General features: G+C 49.9%; 1 protein-coding gene across 1 annotated transcript in view; it reads right to left on the reverse strand.

Moving 5' to 3' along the window:
• Positions 1 to 23,488, reverse strand: part of ADAM10 (ADAM metallopeptidase domain 10) — a 47,051-nt gene extending 23,563 nt beyond the window's left edge. Inside the window, exons 1-4 of the mRNA XM_048481703.1 lie at positions 23,096 to 23,488; positions 13,133 to 13,283; positions 11,881 to 11,999; positions 8,613 to 8,771 (exon numbers count right to left, since the gene is read on the reverse strand). Coding sequence (XP_048337660.1) covers positions 8,613 to 8,771; positions 11,881 to 11,999; positions 13,133 to 13,283; positions 23,096 to 23,168 — 502 coding nt within the window. The 5' untranslated portion in view covers positions 23,169 to 23,488. The remainder of the gene's footprint in view (positions 1 to 8,612; positions 8,772 to 11,880; positions 12,000 to 13,132; positions 13,284 to 23,095) is intronic.
• Between the last annotated feature and the right edge of the window lie 886 nt (positions 23,489 to 24,374).

Here is a 24,374-nt window from a genome sequence, read left to right on the forward strand (position 1 = left end):
GACAGCAGCCCCGGACGCTTCTGCCAGAAGTTCTTTTAAAGATTTTTAAAATACAAAAAGAGGCTAGAGTCGTCCCACATTTAAGACCACAACTTCAGAGAGGCTTTTAATAAGCCACATGCCGACAAAGCAGAGATTCACAGGGTACATCTGTCCTACCTCTACCATATTTTTTTTTTTTTTTGCTTGAGGAGGGAGAAAAATCCCAGCCCGGCGAATCGCGAGCAGGTGACAGATGTCACAGCATAAGGGTACACCTGACAGGTACAGGTAGGCGTGGTCTTTCTGAAGTGCTCAGAAGGCCCATAAAGACAGTCATCCGGAGTTACCTGGCATTTGATTAGTGGCCCTCAAAAAGCCAGGAAAGTCCTAATGAAGTATAGTTCTCCCCTCCCCCACATGCACTTTTGTACTGTGCACACATAACTAGGCACGGAATTATTTACAGGCTGGTTTTTAATGTAAATAATGCTTCCGGCACCAGCTCGGCGATTAATGACACTCATAACATGTGCACCCCACCCCCCCACGCCACATTTGCACAGCTGAGACAGCAACGGAAGCTGAATAAATGGAGCGCTGCGAAGCGTCTAAGCAAGACTGTGCCCTGAACAACCTCGGCCCGGCTTTGGCTTATGACCTCTCCCAGTGTATTGTCGAAGGCTTTCACGGCTGGAATCACTGGAGTGTTGTGGGTTTTCCGGGGTTGTATGGCCGTGTTCCAGTATCATTTTCTCCTTAGGAAAATATGATACCTGGGTTACTGACCGCCATAACCGAGAAAGCAGCTCTAACAACCTCTTCCAGTGTTTTTATTTAACATAGCACAAAATACTACATGCGGTCAAATCACCATAGATGTGTAGCAAGGGGCGGGCTTACACTTACAATTCAGCTTGCCTTATTCTCACAACCCTGAAAGCAAAGTCTGTGCAGAAGGATATTATGAAATGCACCCAGGTATCTCTACAAAGAGTCAGGCTGCACCCAGCGAAGAAGAAGAAGGGTTTGGATTCATATCCCCCCTTTCTCTCCTGCAGGAGACTCAAAGGGGCTGACAATCTCCTTGCCCTTCCCCCCTCACAACAAACACCCTGTGAGGTGGGTGGGGCTGGGAGAGCTCCGTAGAGCTGTGACTAGCCCAAGGTCACCCAGCTGGCGTGTGTGGGAATGCACAGGCTAATCTGAATTCCCCAGATAGGCCTCCACAGCTCAGGCGGCAGAGCTGGGAATCAAACCCGGTTCCTCCAGATTAGATACACAAGCTCTTAACCTCCTACGCCACTGCTGCTCCTACAACCCGGAAAGCCCACAATACCCTAACCTCTTCCAGTGTTTTTTTTAAACATAGCACAAAATACTACATGCGGTCAAATCACCATAGATGTGTGGCAGGGGCGGGCTTACACTTACAATTCAGTTTGCCTTATTCTCACAACCCTGAAAGCAAAGTCTGTGCAGAAGACATTATGAAATGCACCCAGGTATCTCCACAAAGAGTCAGGCTGCACCCAGAGAAGAAAACACAACCCCCTAGGGCAGGGGTAGGGAACCTGCGGCTCTCCAGATGTTCAGGAACTACAATTCCCATCAGCCCCTGCCAGCATGGCCATCGCGACGGGGGCGGGCGGGTGGTTCCTGAACATCTGGAGAACGCAATTCCCTACCAAGCATGCTGATGGCTCGGCCTCTTCACAGCGCTGGACAAATGTTCAGCCGGGTATATTAACTGCTCAGCAGAGCAAGTCCCATGATGTGCCCTTTGTGGTCCCTACTCACATGGACGATCGACTGCCCCCGGCACGCCTGCGCTAGTTTCTAGGGGATCAAAGGTTCAAAGAGGCTGAATCTCCTGGAATGAGCTCTGAGCCGAGCCAAGGACAAGAACTTGTGGAGAACTGAGGATGATGTCACATCCTTCCTGCCTGAGATGCCACAGACTGGTCAGGGCGCGGGGAAAGCTGCAGGGACGGGGCCAATGAACACCCAAGGCCAGCCCGCCAATGAAATAACTGACGGCTCTGCCTGTCGTGGGTGGGGCCACCCGTCGTGTCGCTGCGAGAGGAAGGAGGGCACTGTTGTGTATTGCAAGAGCTAGATAGTCTGAGAGCTTTTAATCTGGGAAATTAGCACGGATGAGCGCCAGACCCAGCCAGAGAAGTAAATGCTCCGTTCAAAAGCGAACTGCGGTAGGGGATGGTCGCGGCCACGGCAGGCCCGAGGATCCTCCGAGGAGGTCTTTCTTCACTTGGCAGAGTCCCAAACCCAAGATCTGCACCGGAAACTCCAACCAAGCCGCTGAGCAAGGGAGTCTCCTGTCAAAACGCACCTGCTGAAGTATGCTGCTTCGGGCACCTGTTGAATGTTCAGGCACCTGTCGAATGTTCGGGCACCTCTGAATGTTCAGAGCACCTGAAGGGCTCCCCCATCTGCTCCTGCCTGGCTTGGGTTTATTTATTTATTTCCTGCTGTAAATGGCAGGAGAACCCAGGAAAGCTCATATTGTATGGGGGGTGGGTGGGTTTAGAGATAAATGAGCAGTTGGGAGTTTGGCAGCTGATCTGAGGTCTCGGGACAGGGGAGAATTTAGCTTTTCTTCTGAAGTGGTACTCTGGGGTCAGGTGTGAAATAGCCATTCCATGACACAAAGGCCCTCTAAGGGTGCCGGCGGTTTGGTAAAGCACAGCTCCATCTTTAAACATGCCTTAAGAAGAACATAAGGACTAGAGCGCCTTCCTTATGAGGAGAGGCTGCAGCGTTTGGGACTCTTTAGTTTGGAGAGGAGGCGGCTGAGGGGGGATATGATTGAAGTCTATAAAATTATGCATGGGGTAGAAAATGTCGACAGGGAGAAATTTTTCTCTCTTTCTCACAATACTAGAACCAGGGGGCATTCATTGAAAATGCTGGGGGGAAGAATTAGGACTAATAAAAGGAAACACTTCTTCACGCCACGTGTGATCGGTGTTTGGAATATGGTGCCACAGAAGGTGGTGATGGCCACTCACCTGGATAACTTTAAAAGGGGCTTGGACAGATTTATGGAAGAGAAGTCGATTTATGGCTACCAATCTTGATCCTCTTTGATCTGAGATTGCAAAGGCCTTAACAGTCCAGGTGCTCGGGAGCAACAGCCGCAGAAGGCCATTGTGTTCACATCCTGCATGTGAGCTCCCAAAGGCACCTCGCGTTTGTCCAAGGAGAGCCGAACTAACAGGATAACTTCAAATAGGCCGTGTCTTGAATCCAATTACGGTCCTAATCAGCCTCATGGAATGGAGATCACGTGACGGTTTCAGATTGAAAAGGGAGTTTTAGCGCAGGCAAGAGGAGGGAGGCTTCTTTCCAGAAAGGTGCGTGTAGTTTTCTCGGAAGCCGACGATTCCTACGAAAAGGGTTTCAAAGGAAAGGCAGAGGGCGGGAAGAAGGGGGCCGGCAGTCCTATTCTCATTCCCAAGTATATTTAGGGAAAGGGTGGCTATACAGTCAGAGCCCTCTTTCCTCGGGGATTCGACTGGTCAGAGAGGAATCACTGAAATAAAACCCAACCGTGTTCAAAGCTCCAGCACAGCCACCGTCTCAGGAAATCTACCGGATGTCGTCTGTTCTACGCTGAAACGACATCACAAACAGAAACTGACTACAAACATCCTTTTGAAAAGTAAAACTGGGGTGAAAGAAGGGTGTGTGGGGGGGGGGAGCAGAACCCACTGACGGTAAAGTACAGATGTCAAACTAGGACGCCGTTATTAGCTTAGCCAGCTGGGGGGCCCAGAGATCAGGAATCAATTCAATCTCCAAAATATCACCTGTTTCAAGTCGTGCGCTGGCTTACAGCTGACTTCGGCTTCCGATCTCATTTAATCAACGGTGAGTCAAGGAAGCTCTTTAGGGCAAATCAGAGCAGAAAATGCCAGTTCGAGCCCCGTTTTCTTCTACTATTTAATGTCTGCACTCACCGCCTGCAGGACGCTAAGCCTTTGATTCCCTGCAGTCACGACCAAGGCATGATTCATCTCAGGCAGGTTTCTGCATTTCGCAACTTAGATTATTAGCGCTAACCAAGCAACGGTTAAGCCAAAGTAATTCTTATAAGCCAGCATGGAAAGAAGAAGAAGAAGAGTTTGGATTTATATCCCCCCCTTTCTCTCCTGCAGGAGACTCAAAGGGGCTTACAATCTCCTTGCCCTTCCCCCCTCACAACAACCACCCTGTGAGGTGGGTGGGGCTGAGAGAGCTCCAAGAAGCTGTGACTAGCCCAAGGTCACCCAGCTGGCGTGTGTGGGAGTGCACAGGCTAATCTGAATTCCCCAGATAAGCCTCTGCAGCTCAGGTGGCAGAGCTGGGAATCAAACCCGGTTCCCCCAGATTAGATACACGAGCTCTTAACCTCCTACGCCACTGTTGCTCCTTTCACAAGGAGGAAGAAAGAGTTTCCCAAGTTAGGTAAGAGCAGTCGCAGTGAACTATGAGCTATGATTGGGGGTGGGCGGCTATACTGGGGGCTCTAAACTCACCTAGGCCTTGGGACACTCCACCCCCTCTCATCCACAGCTCCCTCCATGGAGACTGTACAGACTAGTCTACCTTACAGGGATGCTGTGAGGACTGCAAGGTAACGTATGTGAATTACTCTGGCGACAGCAAGTGTCGTACAAATCCTGCTGCCTCTTCCACAAAATGTTTTGCACCTGGGCCTTAGATGAGGCTCCAAACCCAATCCCTTATCTATTGAAAATATTCACAATAGGGACGCCTTTCCTGGGCAACCCCCCCCCTTTCCCCGGCACAAAGACCCGCGCCAGAAGGAGAGGAGCTGATCCTCACTCGCAAAGCCAGCTTTTGTTTACGTTCTGAATGAGACTTCATTTTGCATTGTTGTCCGTGAAAGCTGTTAAGAAATCTCTTTCTGCAAAAACGGCAGGACGGGCAAACACCTCCCCGGCTTGTCAAATTCCCCCTTTATCCTGAGCAGCCTTTTGAACAGATGGTGGCCTTTTTTTTCCACAAGCATCCATTTCATTCCAGTATCAACACACAGACACACACCATAAATTTGATTTTCTGACTTAATAAACGGCAAACATCACGGCGAGGGGGGGGGGTGCTCTTTGTGTAAACCCAATGAGCTCTTCCGTCCACAGCGCCAACACAGAAATTGGGCTGTGCGAAATGGCCCTGTGCTTCCCTTCTGACTTGCCACCAAACATTTTCTCTCTTTCTCACAATACTAGAACCAGGGGGCATCCATTGAAAATGCTGGGGGGAAGAATTAGGACTAATAAAAGGAAACACTTCTTCACGCAACACGTGATTGGTGTTGGGAATATGCTGCCACAGGAGGTGGTGATGGCCATTAACCTGGATAGCTTTAAAAGGGGCTTGGACAGATTGATGGAGGAGAAGTCTATCTGTGGCTCCCAATCTTGATCCTCCTTGATCTCAGATTGCAAATGCCTTAGCAGACCAGGTGCTTGGGAGCAACAGCCGCAGAAGGCCATTGCTTTCACATCCTGCCTGTGAGCTCCCAAAGGCACCTGGTGGGCCACTGCGAGTAGCAGAGAGCTGGACTAGATGGACTCCGGTCTGATCCAGCAGGCTTGTTCTTATGTATTCTTATGTATCCACCTGGCTGGGAGTTTGGGAGGCGGAGGGGGCACAGGGGTATCACCCTCCACCCTAATTTTATTTTATTTATTTTGGATTTATATCCCGCCCTATCCCCGAAGGGCTCTGGGCAGGTCACAACACAATTCAACAGTCCATAAATATTAAAAAATATAAATCCACATCTAACCCCTCCGTTCTAAGCTCTGGGTGAACAAGGGCTGGCCACACACACGCAGCCTCGAGGGGGCTATGAAGATAACTCACCATCCTGAGTTACCTGGAGGAAGGGTGTGATGAAAGGGTACTGGGAAGGTAACCTGTGCCGGTCAAACCTTTGACATGGGCAGTTGTGACAGAACTAGGTGTCGTTTCAACACTCAGAAAGAGCTGAGAGAACGTCGTCCAATTTCAATACGCTAGAGGAGTCGAAGGCTTTCATGGCCAGAATTACTAGCTTTTCCTGGTCGTATGGCCGTGTTCCAGTAGCATTTTCTCCTGGTCCAGTAGCATTTCCTCCCGATTGCCAGAGGATCCTCTGAAGATGCTGCCAGCCACAGATGCAGGCGAAACATCAGGAGAAAATGCTGCTGGAACACGGCCATCCAACCTGGAAAACCCACAACATCCTGGAAGAGGAGTCATTAGTTTGGCTGGGATTATTATTTTACACAAACTGTGGCAATTGCAGTATTATGGAACAGACCAGGATAAGATCCTGGTAGACTTGGAAGAGAAACAACAGGGGGTCCAGATACAAGGTGGCCAAAGGGTAGAGAACAGGCAACGCAAAAGCCCAGAAAGCCAACAAGAAGGTAGGGCTGCCAGAATGTAGAGTTACCAGAAGGCTCTTGCTCATTCCAGCTGGCCCGGCAGTTCCTGGCCGTTCTCCTTCCCTTAAAGCACGCCACGACCCCATGTCAAAACGCTGGCCACGTCCCCTTTTTAAACCCACTGTCTGTTCACACAGTGCCCAAAACAAAATAAGACGGCTGGCGACCAAAGCCCCATCTCCCTTGTAAACACTGGTGTCAACCTTTCCTCTACTGGAGAAGGTCAGGTGATTTAAAAAAAAAAGATGTCAGACATGGGGGCTGAGGAAGGAGCGAACAAGGGAAAGTTTTATCACTGCGGAACGCTTCAGTCACTTCCGGGACGCCCTCCGTGCCTCAACGCACGGCCAAGTAGCAGATACCCCCTAATTTCAGAGGCCCAAAGTCAGCAAAGCCTCCATTCGCCGACAACGCTGACTCAAAATAATTCCAAGCTACACAGGGTGTTTAGAGTATATTTCTGAATAAACCGTTGCCTGCCCTGTGCTATGACATACACCACCACTAATTACTACCTGAGGGCAAGTTAGGCCTTCAAACTCCAAACCCACATTCAGCGATTGTTGTGAGGTCGTTTTCCACCGTTACATTTGACCCCCATAATTCTCTCATGCTTTGAAGACAGGAGGCAGGCTGAATTTCACCCCCCACAGATAGCCAGCAAGCTACTGTGCCATTCCTGCCTACAATCAGGACTGTGGACGGATAGACTTTCTACTTTAGTGACTGCGAGCTCAGAGTCCCCCACAGGCTGTTCTTCTGGGTTTGCCAGGACTAGGTTGTGATCTTGGGTTAAGTGACTAAGATTATCACCCTCTATCTGTCCCCAGAACGGGCTTTTGTATCAACCGAGAGGCCTTCAGGAGCAATATCACATGAGCACTGGTAAGTAACCTGGGTCTGGTACATTCTTTGGAAGCAGCAACTCATGTACGTAACAGCACACAGGGTGACACGCAAAACCCTAGCCAGAAGCGAGCACGGAACCCGCTAGCTGGAAGTTCTTCAGGGCTAACTAACTCAGAGGACCAGGTCCGATCTTGGGTTAAGGGAAACTCTTTGTTGGCACCAAACAAAGCAGTCGCACCAATGCGCGTAGAACCAACTTGGACAGCCAAAGGAGACGGATGGATTTCACTCGTTCTCTTTGTAACCCTTTCCTGGTTGGCAATTCAGAGGCCATCTGAACCCTTCCTATCAGATGAAAAGCTTTCTTTCCTGCCTCTTCAATTTCATGCTTCTTTGCATTGAAAGCCTTCAGGCTAGAACGTGATAATTTTAATTCCAATAGAATACCCAGTACAGCACCTAGTGTTTTGTATATTAGCTAAAACAGTGATGGCGAACCTTTTCGAGACCGAGTGCCCAAACTGCAACGCAAAACCCACTTATTTATCGCAAAGTGCCAACACGGCAATTTAACCTGAATACTGAGGTTTTAGTTTAGAAAAAATGGTTGGCTCTGAGGCGTGCGTTACTCGGGAGTAAGCTTGGTGGTAGTTGTTGGCTTTGCTTTGAAGCAACCGTGCAACTCTTCGAACGGGTGAATCACGACCCGTTTACTCAGAAGCAAGCCACATTGCCAGCAACCGAGCTTACTCCCAGGTAAAGGATCGCGCTTTAGTTCTTTGCATGAAAATCAGTGGGGTTTAACAGCGCTTAACAGGTTAATAGGGTTACCTGCACTGCTTCCCCAAAACTAGGTCTTAGGTTTAATGCTAATAATCGAGCCCAGCGGCCCAGGCCAGCCTAGATGTGTGTGTGGGGGGGGGGTCGATTCCCCCCCCCAATGATGAACTCTGTGCGTGCCCACAGAGAGGGCTCTGAGTGCCACCTCTGGCACCCATGCCATAGGTTCGCCATCACTGAGCTAAAATGTCTTATACGACCCTTTGAGGCCGAAGAGATGGGAGCTTTTACAAAAACTTTTTAGCAACATTATGTGCTAAAACCTGGCCTAAATGCCAGCAGTATTTGGGGAAAGAAACTACGAACAATAATTTCTGAGAGGAGAAATGACCCCCACAGCAAAGTTCTCACACTCAGTTCACCTATCACCGCATGGCTCCGCCACCGAGTATCACAGGGCTCCGCGCTAGGGTTGCTTTCACAAGAAGAGTTCATTTCACACCGCGCAGCCTGTCCTGGAACAAACAGAACGGGCGTACTTACTGATATCGTCTTCGTGATACATGACTGAGTGAAAAGGCAGGGCTCTGTCCTTGATATATCTTTCCGCTGGCTCGATGTAAAAGGTGCCGGCTTGAGTCCGGATGAATCCTTCAAACCTCCCGTCGATAACAGATCCATGGGTAAAACTCCCCTGTTCACCTATTGACCAAAAAGCACATTGGATTTAGGGAAAGAGACGGGTGCTGCCAATTCCTGTTTATACACCATTAACAAGCAATTAAGGAAGTATCTTGGGACAACCTGGCAGACAGCTGGTGCCCACGCAGCTGACCACTCGCCTGCCCTCTCCCTCAGCCGCCACTAAAAGGCTTCTGCCCACAGCAGGAGGAAGAACCGGGGAACCAGCTGTGCCTCCAGAAGGCACGTCTTAAACCATTGCCTGACCCTGAAAGGAATGTTCACAAACCAGCTTGCTTTGAAACCTTTTTTTCTACAGACCCTGTAAGAAATTCAATGGATTATCACAAATCTAACCCCCGAAAATAACGGTTCAAATGGCCTGCCGGGCTGAGGTCTATTATTACTTTTAGCAGGAGGCAAATAGCCAGGAAAATACTACACAATTATGCACACAATTGCAGCTGGCACCAGAAATAAGAGCAGTGTTCAGAAACAGCTGACACTCTGTTAACAGTAAGTCAGGGTTTAAGCTCATTCTTTTGTGTCCCTGTGTCCATTCAGAAAACAACTTGTTTACCTTCTTCATCAAAAATACTTTACACAGCTGCTGAATATGTTATATAAATAAAAGTTTAATGCAAGACCAGATTTCGACACACAGGCTGGCTGAACCTTCTGTTCCAAAAGTCCAAAAGGATGGTGCCAAATGCCATGAACTGTCTCTTAGAACATCTATCCGATCCCCCCTCACACACTTGCTTCCGAGAATTTTGGAACTATCTCTCCTCCTCCTTCTCCTCCCCCCTCCTTCCTCCTCCCCCTCCCTCCTCCTCCTCCTCCTCCTCACTTCCACAGCCTTCTCTATGTGCTACATTTTCCTTAGGCTGAGTTTCAGAACGTTTGCCCCTTAGGCATAAATCTGAGTTTTATCCTCTGTCAAGTACCGGGCACAAGAATGGCCCCTGTATAATACAGGGGCATATAGCCAAATACCTTAAACTACTAACTGAACCCCAACCGAGGTGGATTATTACAAGGGCCAGATGCAATACTTTCCCCGCTGCCATTACAAAGGGTCGCTCGCTACTTATCTATCCCTCTCCAGTATCGGGTTTGTCCACAATGTAAAAACCAAGTGGAGACTCTTGGTCACACTACACTCAACTGCCCGAGATATGTGGGTATTAGGAATTTCTCTACTCGGCTGGCCCTAGAGCAGCAGTGGCGTAGGAGGTTAAGAGCTCGTGTATCTAATCTGGAGGAACCGGGTTTGATTCCCCGCTCTGCCGCCTGAGGTGTGGAGGCTTCACTGGGGAATTCAGATTAGCCTGTGCACTCCCACACACGCCAGCTGGGTGACCTTGGGCTAGTCACAGCTTCTCGGAGCTCTCTCAGCCCCACCTACCTCACAGGGTGTTTGTTGTGAGGGGGGAAGGGCAAGGAGATTGTAAGCCCCTTTGAGTCTTCTTACAGGAGAGAAAGGGGGGATATAAATCAAAGCTCTCTTCTTCTCTAGAGTCTACACAAATCTGAAAGAGACTCTGACAGTTCTGCTGTGGAGCTTCTGTTAAAAAATACAGATGCTGCACTCTTGGAAAAAGCAGCAAAATTTATATTACAAGTGACAGAACTCTCTAAGTAACGTCCAATGCTAGATACAGTTTCTATGTCTGTGTTTTGAATGTATTCTCGATTTGCACTTCACAAGTGACTGGTAACGCTCTAGACACACAGGTGCCAAACTTGCGGCCCTCCAGATGTTATGGACTACAGTTCCCACCATCCCCTGCCAGCATGATGGCTATTTTATATGCCTAATAAAGGTTGTTGTAAATTTGGCCCCTGGATAACACATGCAACAGGGGCTTCATTTTCTTGATCAGTAAAAAAATGATTTGCTTTTCCACACAACAGCAATCAAATATTTTATCACAACAGCAAACACCATATTTTATCATCACAAACACCATAAGCGTGTCAGCAGGGAAAATCTGTGTCTAACATTAACCTATCTACAGAAGGATCATTAGATCTTTGCCCCTACTAAAAAGGGCCCAGGGGAGATTAAAGAATCCACGTGAGCCAGAAATAACAGGAGGAAAAACTTGCAGGTTTAAATCAACGTTCTTGGCAACAAACAAAATGTTTTTAGGTTGACTTTCTAAAATCATGTCAGCAAGGAAAGATAATCTACTACCCACATCACAAGAACATTTATTAAAGTCTATACATCACCACGAGCCACGTGGCATAGTGGTTAAGTGCTTGCACTGCCACTCACACGGTCAGGAGTTCGGGCCCCTGTGGGTCAGATATCCTGGCAGCTGGCTCGTGGTCAACTCAGCCATCCATCCATTTCTCGGTCGGTAAATGAGTACCTAGCTCATAGCTTGGGGGTAAAGAATAGCCGGGGAAAGCAATGGCAAACTACCCCACAAAAACGGCTTGCCTATGAAAATCACTGCTCGCAGGGGTACCCCAGGGTCAGACACGACTGAAGGGGAATCTTTAATGTAAACTGGTGAAAAAGTTTTGGGAAAATATAATGAAATATGTAGAACAGTTAGTAAAAGTAAAAATTGACATAAATAATGAATTATTAATTGTGGGGATAATGGATGATAAAAGAGTGAATAGAAGTTTTGAACCAATGTATAAAATAACGATAAGAGCAGCACACGCAGTGTTGGCGTTGGGCTGGAAAGATGATAAAAAATGGACAGTGTCAAAATGGTTGGAATACATATGGGAACAAATACAGTTAGAGATTTTTGAGAAACTGACAAAAAATAAACTATGGGAAGAAAAGATGGAAGATATAATGAAATTATGGACAGTGTTTGAAACATGGACGGAAGAAGCCGGATTTAACAAAGAACTATGGAATAAGAGAATAAGAAGAATGAATCTCCTACTGCTTGCATAAAACAATTAATAGAAAGGGGGGGGGGGGAAATGAAAAAATGTATAGATGAAATGAAGATATTGAATGTAACAAATGCATAACTATTCTATACGATAAAAATCTATTAAAAAAAAACAAAAAAAAGGGGAAACTTTACCTTTTTTATACACCACCACCATTTCCAAGTAAGAGCATTTTAAAATTAAATCCACTGGAACTCACCATAAATGTGCCCTGTGTAAATGTGAGAGGTATCGTAATCAAGTACTTTATTGGACATCTCTAGTTTGAAGTCATCGCTAAAGAGGGACATATCTCTCTTCATTCTAAGGTTAAAATGTCTGCGAAGGAAAGAGGAAAATGAACGCTCAGAAACGTCGTTGCAGAAGCACTTCTCTAAAGTGGTATGAATGAAAACAGACTTCCCAAATGGTTGTGGTGGGTTTTCCAGGCTGTATGGCCATGGTCTGGTGGATCTTGTTCCTCACGTTTCACCTGCAAACTTCCCAAAGTTGGCTGAGCATCTCCCTCTGCGTTCAGGTGACCTCAACACTATTCAAAAGTCTCAAAATCCTATTTCTGCACCACACCTGTATTACTGTAACCACATGTTCCGGTACATTATAATCTTCATGTGTCCTGCTTTCATCCCCAGACTACCGGGTGAGACTGGGCGTGCAATGAGTCATGAAGATGTATTGTCGAAGGCTTTCACGGCCGGGATCACTTGGGTGCTGTGTGGTTTCCGGGCTGTATGGCCGTGTTCTAGCAGCATTCTCTCCTGACGTTTCGCCTGCATCTGTGGCTGGCATCTTGCCAGCCACAGATGCAGGCGAAACGTCAGGAGAGAATGCTGCTAGAACACGTCCATACAGCCCGGAAACCAACACAGCACCCAAGTCATGAAGATATTGGCACGTGAGCAACAGAGGGCCAATCAGAGCCAGATACCCACTGCCACTAGGAAAACAAAAGGATAAATTCACAGCCATGTTTGGACAAGAGCTATAGCTGGGCACAAAAGACTAAAGAGGGGGAAATATTTATCAGGCCGGAGAAATAGAACAATACACTTGCCACACAGATCTATATATAAAAAAAGTTCTTGCGAAGTTTCCACTTCTCGATTCCCAAACCAAAGGTCCAGAGGAATGCAAGACAATTCTTTTATTTCGTGCAAACTAGGGCAATTTCTCTTTGCTCTTTCACTGCGGAGCACGGGCTAAAGCTCTTTTGCAGTAATCCGTTCTATTGGCCAGCTGACCTTCATCTACTGCTGTCTGTTAGTAACTCTAGTAAAAAGGAAACAGGCTTGTCAGCGAGAGGGCCAAAGGGAAAATCACAGCTGAGACCAGATAACAGCCTAAAAGACTTTCCAAGAATGCATTCTGTTTTCTAAAAAGCGTGTTTACATTTTAACATTCATTTATGTTGCACTGATGAGCAGGAATATGAGTTTAAAAAAGCCATTTACCTTCCATGAGCATGAAAATCTAAGCGTAAAAATTGGTCTTCGTGAGAAACTGCTCTTTTGGCACGCTGGTGTTTTTGGTGTAATGAATCCGCATCATATGATAATCCTTCGTAATGTCTTACGTGTTTATTTAAAGGGTTTCCATACTGACCTGTGAACAAAAGAAAGTATTAAGTTGGATGGAAGGAAGAGAGACGAATCAGGACTGAAACTTGCAAGAGAGTCCTGACCAGTTCACTAAGTCAGGCTAAATGACTGAATACTTTAAAACATAAGAACAAGCCAACTGGATCAAGCCAGAGTCCATCTAGTCCAGCACTCTGCTACTTGCAGGGGCCCACCAGGTGCCTTTGGGAGCTCACATGCAGGATGTGAAAGCAATAGCCTTCTGCTGCTGCTGCTCCTGAGCACCTGGACTGTTAAGGCATTTGCAATCTCAGATCAAAGAGGATCAAGATTGGAACTATCAACTATCAACTAAAACAAAGGCTCTTTCCGCACATGCAGAATAATGCACTTTCAAACTGCTTTCAATGCTCTTTGAAGCTGTGTGGAATGGCAAAATCCACTTGCAAACAGTTGTGAAAGTGGTTTGAAAACGCATTATTTTGTGTGTGCGGGAGGGGCCTTAGGTTTCCAAGATAATTTTTTCCTTCTTCACATTTCTCCCAGCTTGCATACAAATAGCTCACCTAACATAAGAATTAACCCCGGTGGAGAAAAGCCATAGCAAAACCATTTGACAAGAAGAATACCTAACCAGAGGTGGGAGAACATAAATTCCTCAAGAGGAATCATGACTTTGAAAAGAAGCAACGAAAGAACCAAGAGGATATTTAGCACTGATTTTTTGACGCTTAAGGAGATGGCCGACTATGGGGTAGGGTGGAAGGACACAGCCAGGGAGCAAAGTTCACACACAAAAGGGCATGTTTCACCGAATGAGTATTGCTCCAAACACAAGAGCCCTTCAGAAGATAACGAAGCTCGACCAAACATGCGTGCGCCCATCTCTTTACAGTACGGGCAGAGAGAACCCATTCTTTCCCTGCCAAAACGGAAGTATGTTCTGAGTCATTAATGGAGCTGGTAGCAGGAAAGCTAGAACTGGAGGGTTTTGTTTTGCTGCAAAACTTTTATTGGTCGCTGCTTGAGGCACTGTGGCAGCCAGCTACGCGCACGATTGCCCAGGGAAGCCTTATTCCTTGATTGCTCCCGACACAGGGGTCCAGACAGTTGCAAGCGCTACAAGGCTCATACCACTTAATCCCTGAAGGTTAGCACTGGGTCAGAAGGAGCTGCCAGGCCGCAATGCCTGCAGGCCCAGGTCTTAACCGGGAACTCAGCAGGGCTGACGGTAGTTTCCTGAAGCGACAATATTCAGGGATCGCTCTGGACGGTTTGGCACCACAATGCACAGCTCACTCCCGGAGAGGTCAATCACAGCACACCTTGTGGCTCTGCCTCACCTCGACAGCACAACTGAATCAGACATGCTCGGACAAGCAGAAGCCGGAATCGCAGCAGGGGCGAGCTCGCGGAACGAAGGCAGGCAGGCGGGGAAAGTCTTGCAAAACAGTTTCACCAGTGACTCTGAAGCATGAATTACCAGCCCGGCACTTCACTTCTCCAAGGAAATAGGAGATTTGTTTCTGCATACTTGCAGAGTGCGTATTTCTAAGCGCAGACGGCAAGCCGTTGTTGTTGTTGTTATTAACTGCATCACTGATGGTTTCTGCCCTGTTTTATTTTTCCTATTTGCCAACAGGCAACAATATATGCTTCGGTGTCTGAAGGCCCAAAGGCTTCAAGCAACATCCATCAACTTGCACAACAGTAATTATTCTTTGAATAAAAAGTGAGTAACGCCTGCTTTTGCTTCGTAAATATAGCACGCTGTACTACAGCCAAGATACACAAAATACGTTCTCGTAATCTTCAGTTTTTGCGAGGCGAAGACGCACGTGTCGGTCGGTTTTGCGGCAGCATTGTTTTTGGCATCTACTGCGTTTTTATTTTATCCATTTTTAATTGGGTTTTTAATATTGAACAGCCAAGTCTCAAGTGCCGGCAAGGACGGGCCTGGCTCAGCTCCGCAGAGAGGCAGGGACAATACTGTACGTGTACATGTGTGTGTACATGGGCACGCTGGGTTTCCGCATCACAGCTCTGTCCTCTTGGAAGCCCAGCACAGCTGGATGTCTAAGAGCCAGGGGGTAAATGTGGACTTCATGGGCGCAAGCGTAGACTTATTCTCCTCTGAGGACATGCTGTGGTCTGACTGCTTTGGCCTGAAGGCCTGGGTGGATACCGCTGCCCCTTCCTGCTTAGGCAACGGCCATATTTATGCCTGCCGGCAGAGACTTATGGATCCACTTGGTTTCCGGAATGGTCTGCAGGACCGTCGGCCAGGGGTCATCAAACTATGGCCCTCCAGATGTTCACGGACTACAATTCCCATCAGCCCCTGCCAGCATAGCCAAGTGGCAGGGCTGATGGGAATTGTAGTTCATGAACATCTGGGGGGCCATAGTTTGAAGACCCCTGCCCTAGGCTCTCTGATGGTTCCCTTGATGCACTGGGATTCCCGGTTCTCCAAAGCCATCAAAAGTTATCGCTCCTCGAGTGGCCTGGGACCGTCATCCCTGCGGGTCCCCAACTCCTCATATTGCCCCCATTATTCCAGCAATCTTCTGGTGACCCTTGGTCCCAAGGATATGCAGCTAGCTTCCTACTTGGTAGGATGCGTCGCCTGCAGAAATCAGAACTCCATGGCAGGGATCTGCAACCTGTGGCTCTCCAGATGTTCATGGACTACAATTCCCATCAGCCCCTGCCAGCCTCTATGGCAGGGATCTGCAACCTGTGGCTCTCCAGATGTTCATGGACTACAATTCCCATCAGCCCCTGCCAGCATGCCCAACTGACCATGCTGGCAGGGGCTGGTGGGAATTGTAGCCCATGAACATCTGGAGAGCCACATGTTGCAGACCCCTGTTCTATGGGATACTGATCTATTCTGCAGAGTGTGCGAGTTCATGTTGCTCCACAGAGCATAGCAACTGAAGCCAATACGATGATCTATGCAGGATGTGTCGGCCTCAACGCTCGTACCACTCCTCCTGCCACTCAAACAAGACTGGGCAAACTTGGGCACGTAAGGGCAATGTGACCTTATATTAACTGCCATCTGGGGCTCAGTGACCAGTGTTGAGATTTGGCATTTTACAACAAGTTGGTTTAATTATGAATGATTTAAAGTCTTTTTTTTTTTTTGGTATGATTTTAATCATGTACGCTAGTCACATTGAACCCAGCTCAGGCTGGGGAGGGTGGAATATTAAATCAAACAAATAATAAAAGATATCCTTCCTTTTTTTTCTTCACTACTTGCGCCCTCAGACATGGAAGATCACTTGTGACTGCGGATCTTTTCCTTGTTCCCACGGGGCTCTGGCAGCTGTAAATGTAGGTTGTGTTGGGGAGGGAGAACAAAGTATGGGGTTACTTTGAAAGTGGGCCCCCCAAAAGTAAAGTTTAGAAGATGGTCCAACATCAGGAAACTTGAGAACCACCAACAACTTGCATTAAAGAGTCCTTTGAAGCCAGGCCTGCACTTGGGAGGGGGAGGGGAGTACAGTGAAATGCAGAACTCGGAACACCCCAGAACGGAAGAAGACCTCTTACCGTTTCCAAAGCTAACCCACCCACACAAAAACCTCTCAAACTGAATACTGGTCAATACTTACAGAGAAGTGCAGGCTAGTTCAAACTCTCCCATCTCCTACCATAAGCAAATCTTTCCTAAAGGGGGGGGGACCCCAGCCTCTCTGAAGACTGAGTAGACTTGCATAGGTGTCAAACTCGCGGCCCTCCAGATGTTATGGACTACAGTTCCCATCATCTCCTGACAGCATCATGCTGGCAGGGGATGGTGGGAACTGTAGTCCATAACATCTGGAGGGCTGCAAGTTTGACACCTGTGGAGTAGAGGTTGCCTTCTTCCCCTCCATTGTGTACATATTCCAGAAAGCACCCTGTTCCAACTCAGAACATTCCTGACCCAGGGACATAAGAACATAAGAAAGAGCCTACTGGATCAGACCAGAGTTCATCTAGTCCAGCACTCTGCTACTCGCAGTGGCCCACCAGGTGCCTTTGGGAGCTCACAGGCAGGATGTGAAAGCAAGGGCCTTTTGCTGCTGTTCCCGAGCACCTGGTCTGCTAAGGCCTTTGCAATCTGAGATCAAGGGGGATCAAGATTGGTAGCCATAGATCGACTTCTCCTCCATCAATCTGTCCAAGCCCTTTTTAAACTGTCAGGGGTCGTCACAAACGGCCACACAGAGCTCACAGAGGCCTCTGATTTGCCTGGTATTGATTTCACCTCCTCCGCTCTCATCTACTGGACCTGGCTTTAAAAGGATGGTTTTACTCGTAGCTTTATTTCTCTTCACACCAGGCAGAAAATGAACACAGGAGCCATCGGCTTGATCCTCCACACCACGTTCTCTTCCCCCCAGTAGATACTTCAGGTCTCAGGTTTGGGCACCTGCCAGTCCCCTGCACCGTCTTTCCTCCCCACAGAAATGAGAGTCATGTGACAGGAAGGAAAGGAGGTCAAGCAGACTTTACTTGGCAGGCGCAACTTGTAGATGCATGCCCTGGGACCAGTGGAGACGGCTATCTGCAGAAGGCAGTGTTGTGCATACATAAGACGCATCTTCCTGACAAAACTTCTACTTTGCAGCCACGGCCTATCCACTGGGGGTGTTTCAGAAGGATGTGCATTTTGAAACACTCCAGCCCCAATGTTTGGTCTGCAGCATGCTGTGGTCTGGCATCCAAAATAGATGGGAGATCCATTACAAAAACAGTCCTGCATCCACACAGCCATCCCCGACTACCTCTCTTGCTGGAAAACTGTGTGCAACTCATAGCATTTAAGAAGACTGTTGAGGACTGTAACTGGTCCAGGGGGAAATCATTTTGTCCACTCATTTTATATCAGAAGTTCTAAACTGCTTGAAAATGCCTGAACAGAAACTCGGGTTTAAGGTGTGAAGCAGGCATCAGATACGTGCTCAGATGCAATGAAACACAATTCCTCTCTCATGTTTTGACAAACCTTTACTTTGTCAACCTTGAACAGACCTGTAGTTTGACCTTCAAGGAAAGTATGGAAATGCTTCCTTTTCCTTTCCGAGGCAAAACTGTAATCAGAAAGCCTAATAAAATAATCAGAAATTCAGCTATTAACAGATGAAAATATAGTAACTACACAAATGTAAACTATCACAACTCGGAGGGGAAAAAATATCTTGTCAGCAACACTGATACTCAACTCTTTACCCTCCAAAGATTAATCGAAAATTTATTAGTTTGCCTTAACTACTATAGCTTCCCACTGTGTTATAGTTTTCTACAACAATTCACACGAGACTTCCACCCTCTTCAAAGCTGTGAGAATCTGCTCATTAGGTTCTTCAACCTGAAATTCAGAATCATATTACAATTCTGCCTGTGAGATCGACATCAATAGTCTGGCAAAGGATTTCACATTCTTTCATATTCAACAGAAGCATCAAGCGTTTACATTAGCCGTTCAGCAGACAACCGAACGCAAAATATTTTCTCTTCTGAGTTTGCTACAAGTTTGACCACCAGAGAGAAGTTTTTGCCTTAGGCCCCTTCTGCACATGCGGAATAATGCACATTCAATCCACTTTCACAACTGTCTGAAAGTGGATTTTGCTATTCCGCACAGCTGCACAGTGCATTGAAAGTGGATTGAAAGTGCATTATTCTGCATGTGCGGAAGGGGCCTTAGCAGAACGTTCTGCTAGCAACTTGGGAAGTGTTAACCCTCAGCAACTTCCTGACAGCCAAACCACAGAGAACGCCATACTGGTGGAAATGCCAGAGATTCATTTAAGCCACCCAGCTGAGTTACAAGTTAAACCAGAGACTTCCAGCTTAGATTCTCGATAGCTGTGCCAGTGCTTCCTTCAGATCCAAAATAACACACAAGGGACGAGAGCAGCACCAACCTGACTTCCAGCGTAGTGTAGTGGTTAAGAGCAGGTGCATTCTAATCTGGAGGAACCGGGTTTGATTCCCCGCTCTGACGCCTGAGCTGTGGAGGCTGATCTGGGGAATTCAGATTAGCTTGTACACTCCCACATACACCAGCTGGGTGACCTTGGGCTAGTCACAGCTTCTCGGAGCTCTCTCAGCCCCACCTACCTCACAGGGTGTTTTGTTGTGAGGGGGGGAAGGGAAAGGAGTTTGTAAGCCCCTTTGAGACTCCTACAGGAGACAAAAGGGGGATATAAATCCAACTCTTCTCCTTCTCCTACTGAGGAGACTCACATGAAACTATCCTTTGTGCACAAGGTCCATCCTAGTTAAGAAGCTACGCAGGGATTTTTTTAAAAGAACAATTTCATACTCTCTACATGGGCTGGGAGACATTTTGAAAAGGGAGTCTTTAACACAGCTCTGAACATCTTAATGGCGTGACAAAGACAGAAATTTTAAAACCGGATGAAGCCTCTGCTAGAAGAACCCCGACTAGCACCAAGTTGCAGATGCCAAGGAACAACACGACAAGTTTGCGACGGGCGCGAGCTTTCCGAAGGGCTCACATACACGAGAAAGCATTTCCTTGCCTTTGAAGTTCGCGAAAAGAAATCAAGACTGTTCAAAACAAAGCATGCACACGAGTTTAAATACTAACCTCAAGTATAACAGAATCCCCAAGTCCAGTAGAACTCGGTGCAGGGAGAGAGCGGACGACCTAGCTGCCCTCACCAATAGCCAACGAGAACCAGGGTCCCTACAACGTTTGGTCCTCAACGTCCAGTATTAATAATCACCGATACTTAAAATCAAGAGGGCATCTTCGTCCTCCACCAGCAACCTGCTGTCTGTCGATGAAAAAAAAATACGCAAGCAGCTGGATCGCATTACCAGCGGAACGGCTGAAAAGGCAGGCAAAGCTGCCATGCCGAGCTCAAACGCAGGAAATGCTCCTAACAAAGAACTGTTTTATCTTGAAAGCAGGCAGGTACTGTAGACGGTCGGCATCTGCCGGCCTCAAAAGCTGCACAATCTCTGCACGTTCTTTGTGGAGGACAACGCACAAAACCCTTTTCAAGCAAAACAGATCTCAGGCGCACCTCACGGCGCCGGCACACATGGTGATGCAAACGACACAACGCCCCGCAAGGACCACGGCGGTTGCGACGGTGACCGGGCTCACTGGCCCAGCTCCACGACCGACTCCTAGATGGAAACCAAACTTTTCTCTGCTTTGACCTCATGGACAACCCTTCCAGACAGCGGCACATTTTCAGCCTGTACTTTGTCTGATATCTTGTGAAGTTCAACTAAGTCCTATTTGATTCAACAGGCCCCAGTATTTAAAATAGCAATGCCCAACAGAAATGATAAACACACACGCAAAGGATGCGAGAACTGATTTTTGTTGTCACGGGAACAGCAGGTTAAGGGGAAACCTATACTAGGAAACGCTGAGTCTGCTGTGGCATCTTTACTTCTCCTCACCCCACTAGCATTTAGGTCACACTCTTAGGAAGAGCCTCAGTCCTTAATGATGACGGGACTTCAAAACTCACTCGGTGGGTGGGGTGAAAAGTTGCCTCTTGATGCATTTAAGCCAGACATGCTCAAACATTTAAATCAAGTCCACCCCATGGAATAAAATGGACACCTGCTAAAGACCGAAACCTTTCCCGTGGTGGCGAATCTTTGGCACTCCAGATGTTATGGACTACAACTCCCATCAGCCTCTGCCAGCATGGCCAATTGCTGGCAGGGGCTGGTGGGAATTGTAGTCCATAACATCTGGAGTGCCAAAGGTTCGCCACCACTGCGAGCCCCGCGGCCAGTTGTGCTTTCCAGGCTGCGTGGCTGTGGCACACAGCAACACACTTCCCTCTGTGACCCGCCTCTGAAGATGCCGTCCACGGATGCAGGCGAAACGTCAGGAACAAGAACCGGACCACAACCACGCAGCCCGGAAAGCCAACCACGAGTTGAGGCTGGCCGTGAAAGCCTTCGACAAACCGCTGCCAGTGTTTACGGAGAGCACAACAAATCCACCCAGCCCAAACCTAAACAGAGCTTTAAGGTTTAGGACTGAATTGTTAAGGAAAAGAACCGGACCACAACCATGTTAAGGAAAAGAACCGGACCACAACCATGCAGCCCGGAAAGCCCACCACGAATTGAGGCTGGCCGTGAAAGCCTTCGACAAACCGCTGCCAGTGTTTACGGAGAGCACAACAAATCCACCCAGCCCAAACCTAAACAGAGCTTTAAGGTTTAGGACTGAATTGTTAAGGAAAAGAACCGGACCACAACCATGTTAAGGAAAAGAACCGGACCACAACCATGCAGCCCGGAAAGCCCACCACGAATTGAGGCTGGCCGTGAAAGCCTTCGACAAACCGCTGCCAGTGTTTACGGAGAGCACAACAAATCCACCCAGCCCAAACCTAAACAGAGCTTTAAGGTTTAGGACTGAATTGTTAAGGAAAAGGACTGCAGACTTTACGGGCCTATTTATTGAAAAGCAAGCCCAGCTCAATTCAAGCGGGCTACCCTCACGTGGGCACAGGACTGCCCTCTGGGTGGGACAGGTTCTTTGCTGTAGGTACAGTATTCCATGAACAGCATATCTCTACCCCCAGAAGCTGCCGGGGGGGTCTCTGTAAATCCATAGGGAAGCCCGCCTTTAAAAAGAAACTTTCCAATTTGCAGTGTCTTAACAGGAACCAAATACGCAACACCGGCTGTGTAAAAACAGGCCGACTTCCCGCCCACTAACAAAAACAGAACTTCTTTTGATCTTCCATGCGATTGTTTTGTTGTAAAATCCCTCCGTCACAAACGTTACACAAAGCCAGGCTTCTCTCACACACACACACACACTACTGCTGGCTTATCAGCGCTGACTTCACCCCTTCCTTGGAGGCCCCACGCCCGTCAGTGCTTCCTGATAGCGGTGGTGGTTCAGAGCCAAGGTCTGTTACTCATCGGAGCGCTCCCATCGAGACCCTGCCTGCGCGGAGGCCACACCTTGCTGCCTGTCGGGAGAACGCGGGGTTCCTGCGCGCCAGGAGGGATCGGGACACACCAACATCCCGGGGTCCAATCGGTGTGTGTCGAAAGAACAAGAGCGAACCCGGACATCACCCCAAGCATCAGAAGAAGGCAGTTGGACTGAGGGCCGCCTGGGAGTTCTCACCTGTGCAGGTGCCCTCTGCTGCAAGGGTGGCACTAGGGCCTGGCAGGTTGAAGTCCACCTGTAGCCATGAAGGTGACTGGGCCCCAGGGGTCCCCCCCCCCACCTCACAGGGCTGGTGGGAGTTTACTGCATGGGAGCAAACACACTGGCGGGGAACCCCACTGGGATTGGGACCTGCGTGCCCCCCCTCTAGGGTTCCTCTGGGGCAGAACCCATCTGACCCCGCGCACTCCAGGGGCCGGCCAGAGGGGGTGCCCCGTGTCCCGGGGGGTGTCACAGCCCCCCTCTGAAGCCAAGGCGGTGCCCCCCCTGACCCTTGGGGTGTCTGCCTGCTGCCCACTGAACGGGGGTCCCCCCTGGGCCGCTCACCTGCCCCCCCCTCCCGGCCCCTTCAGGCTGGTGGGTGTCTGCCTGCTTCCTGCCTGGGCCCAGAGACGCGGAAGGCCCGGGTTCGAGTCCAGGGACACCCCACTCAGGGGAGGGGCTGCAGGGGAGCCCAGGCCGGCGGGATCCCTCCCCCCCGCCGGAGAGGGGTGGGGGGCACTCCGGGGGGCTCCCAACCGGCCCCCCCCCAACACCCTCCCACTCGGTGGCCCCGCTCGGCCCTTGGCACGGGGGGGGGGGCTGGGGGGCCCCTTGAGGGAACGGGGGGGGGGCCCGGAGGCGAGGCCGGCGGTTGTCCCGCTTACCTCCGGCGCCGGCCGCCCAGGAGCCCAGCAGCAGCAGCAGCAGCAGCAGCGCCCGCAGCCGCACCGGCACCATCTTCGCCCGGCCCAGGCCTCGCCGCCGCCACCTGCCCGCCCTTCCTCCTGGCGCTGCCTCCTCCTCCTCCTCCTCCTCCTCCTCCTGCTAGCCACAAAGCATCCGCCCCGGGCGAGGGGGGGAGGGGGGCGCCGCCGCGGCCTGGCCTCTCTCTCGGGGGCGCGCGCTCTCTCTCTCGCTCTCGCTCTCGCTCTCTGTCCCGGCCAGGCCCGGCCGGGCCTCTCCTCAGCGACCGGGGTCCGTCTCCGGCGCCCGCCTGGCGGCCTCTCCCGCCCGCCCGCCCGCGCTCCCGCGCTCCCTCCTCCTCCTCCTCCCCCTCCCTCCCTCCCGCCGCCCTTTCTTCCCACGGTGCGGGCGCGCGCACGCCCAGACCTCCCCGGGGCGGCAGCAGAGCGACGCCAGGCGGGGAGGGCGGGGCCACGGAGAGCCCCCGCCCCCCCTCGCCCCGCCCGTCACTCTCTCTCTCTCCGCCCTGCCCTCCGCCGCGGCTCGGCCAACCCCGGCCGGCCCAGCCCAGGCCACGCCCCTCCCGTCACGTGGCCCCGGGAGGTTGTTGTTGTTGTTTTTTCCCCCCCGGCGCGTGCGCGGAAGCAAGCGCCGGCCCTCCCGCCCTCGGCTCCCGGCTTCCTCCGCTGGGGTCAGTCCAGGGGGCCCAAGAGGCGGAGTCCAGGTGGGGGCTGGGAGGGGCCTCATCGGGAGGTCACAGAACCCCTCCCGCCCCCGCCCCCCCATTCATTCCCCCCAAGGCGACTGAGCTGTAGTTTGGAGATGAGCTGCCATTCCGTGAAGTCTCCAGGGTGCGCCTGGAGGTTGGCAACCCCCTCCCAAGCGCAGCCCGGGTCGCTGTCCACCACGGCAGGTGCTGAACCTGCTCCCGGTCACGTCAGCTCAGCCCCATACTGGCTTTGAGAGCCAGAGTGGCCCGGTGGTTAAGAGCAGGTGCACTCTCATCTGGAGAACCGGGTTTGATTGCCCGCTCTGCCACTTGAGCTGTGGAGGCTTATCTGGTGAACCAGATTAGCTTGTGCGCTCCAGCGCGCGCCAGCTAGGTGACCTTGGGCTAGTCACAGTTCTTCGGCGCTCTCTCATCCCCACCTACCCCACAGGGTATTTGGAGCAGGGAGGGAAAGGAGACTGTCAGCCCCTTTGAGTCTCCTTTTGGGAGAGAAAGGGGGGGATATAAATCCGAACTCTTCCTCTTCTCCT

The sequence above is a fragment of the Sphaerodactylus townsendi genome, linkage group LG17 (assembly GCF_021028975.2).
Source record: "Sphaerodactylus townsendi isolate TG3544 linkage group LG17, MPM_Stown_v2.3, whole genome shotgun sequence".
Lineage (NCBI taxonomy): Eukaryota > Metazoa > Chordata > Lepidosauria > Squamata > Sphaerodactylidae > Sphaerodactylus > Sphaerodactylus townsendi.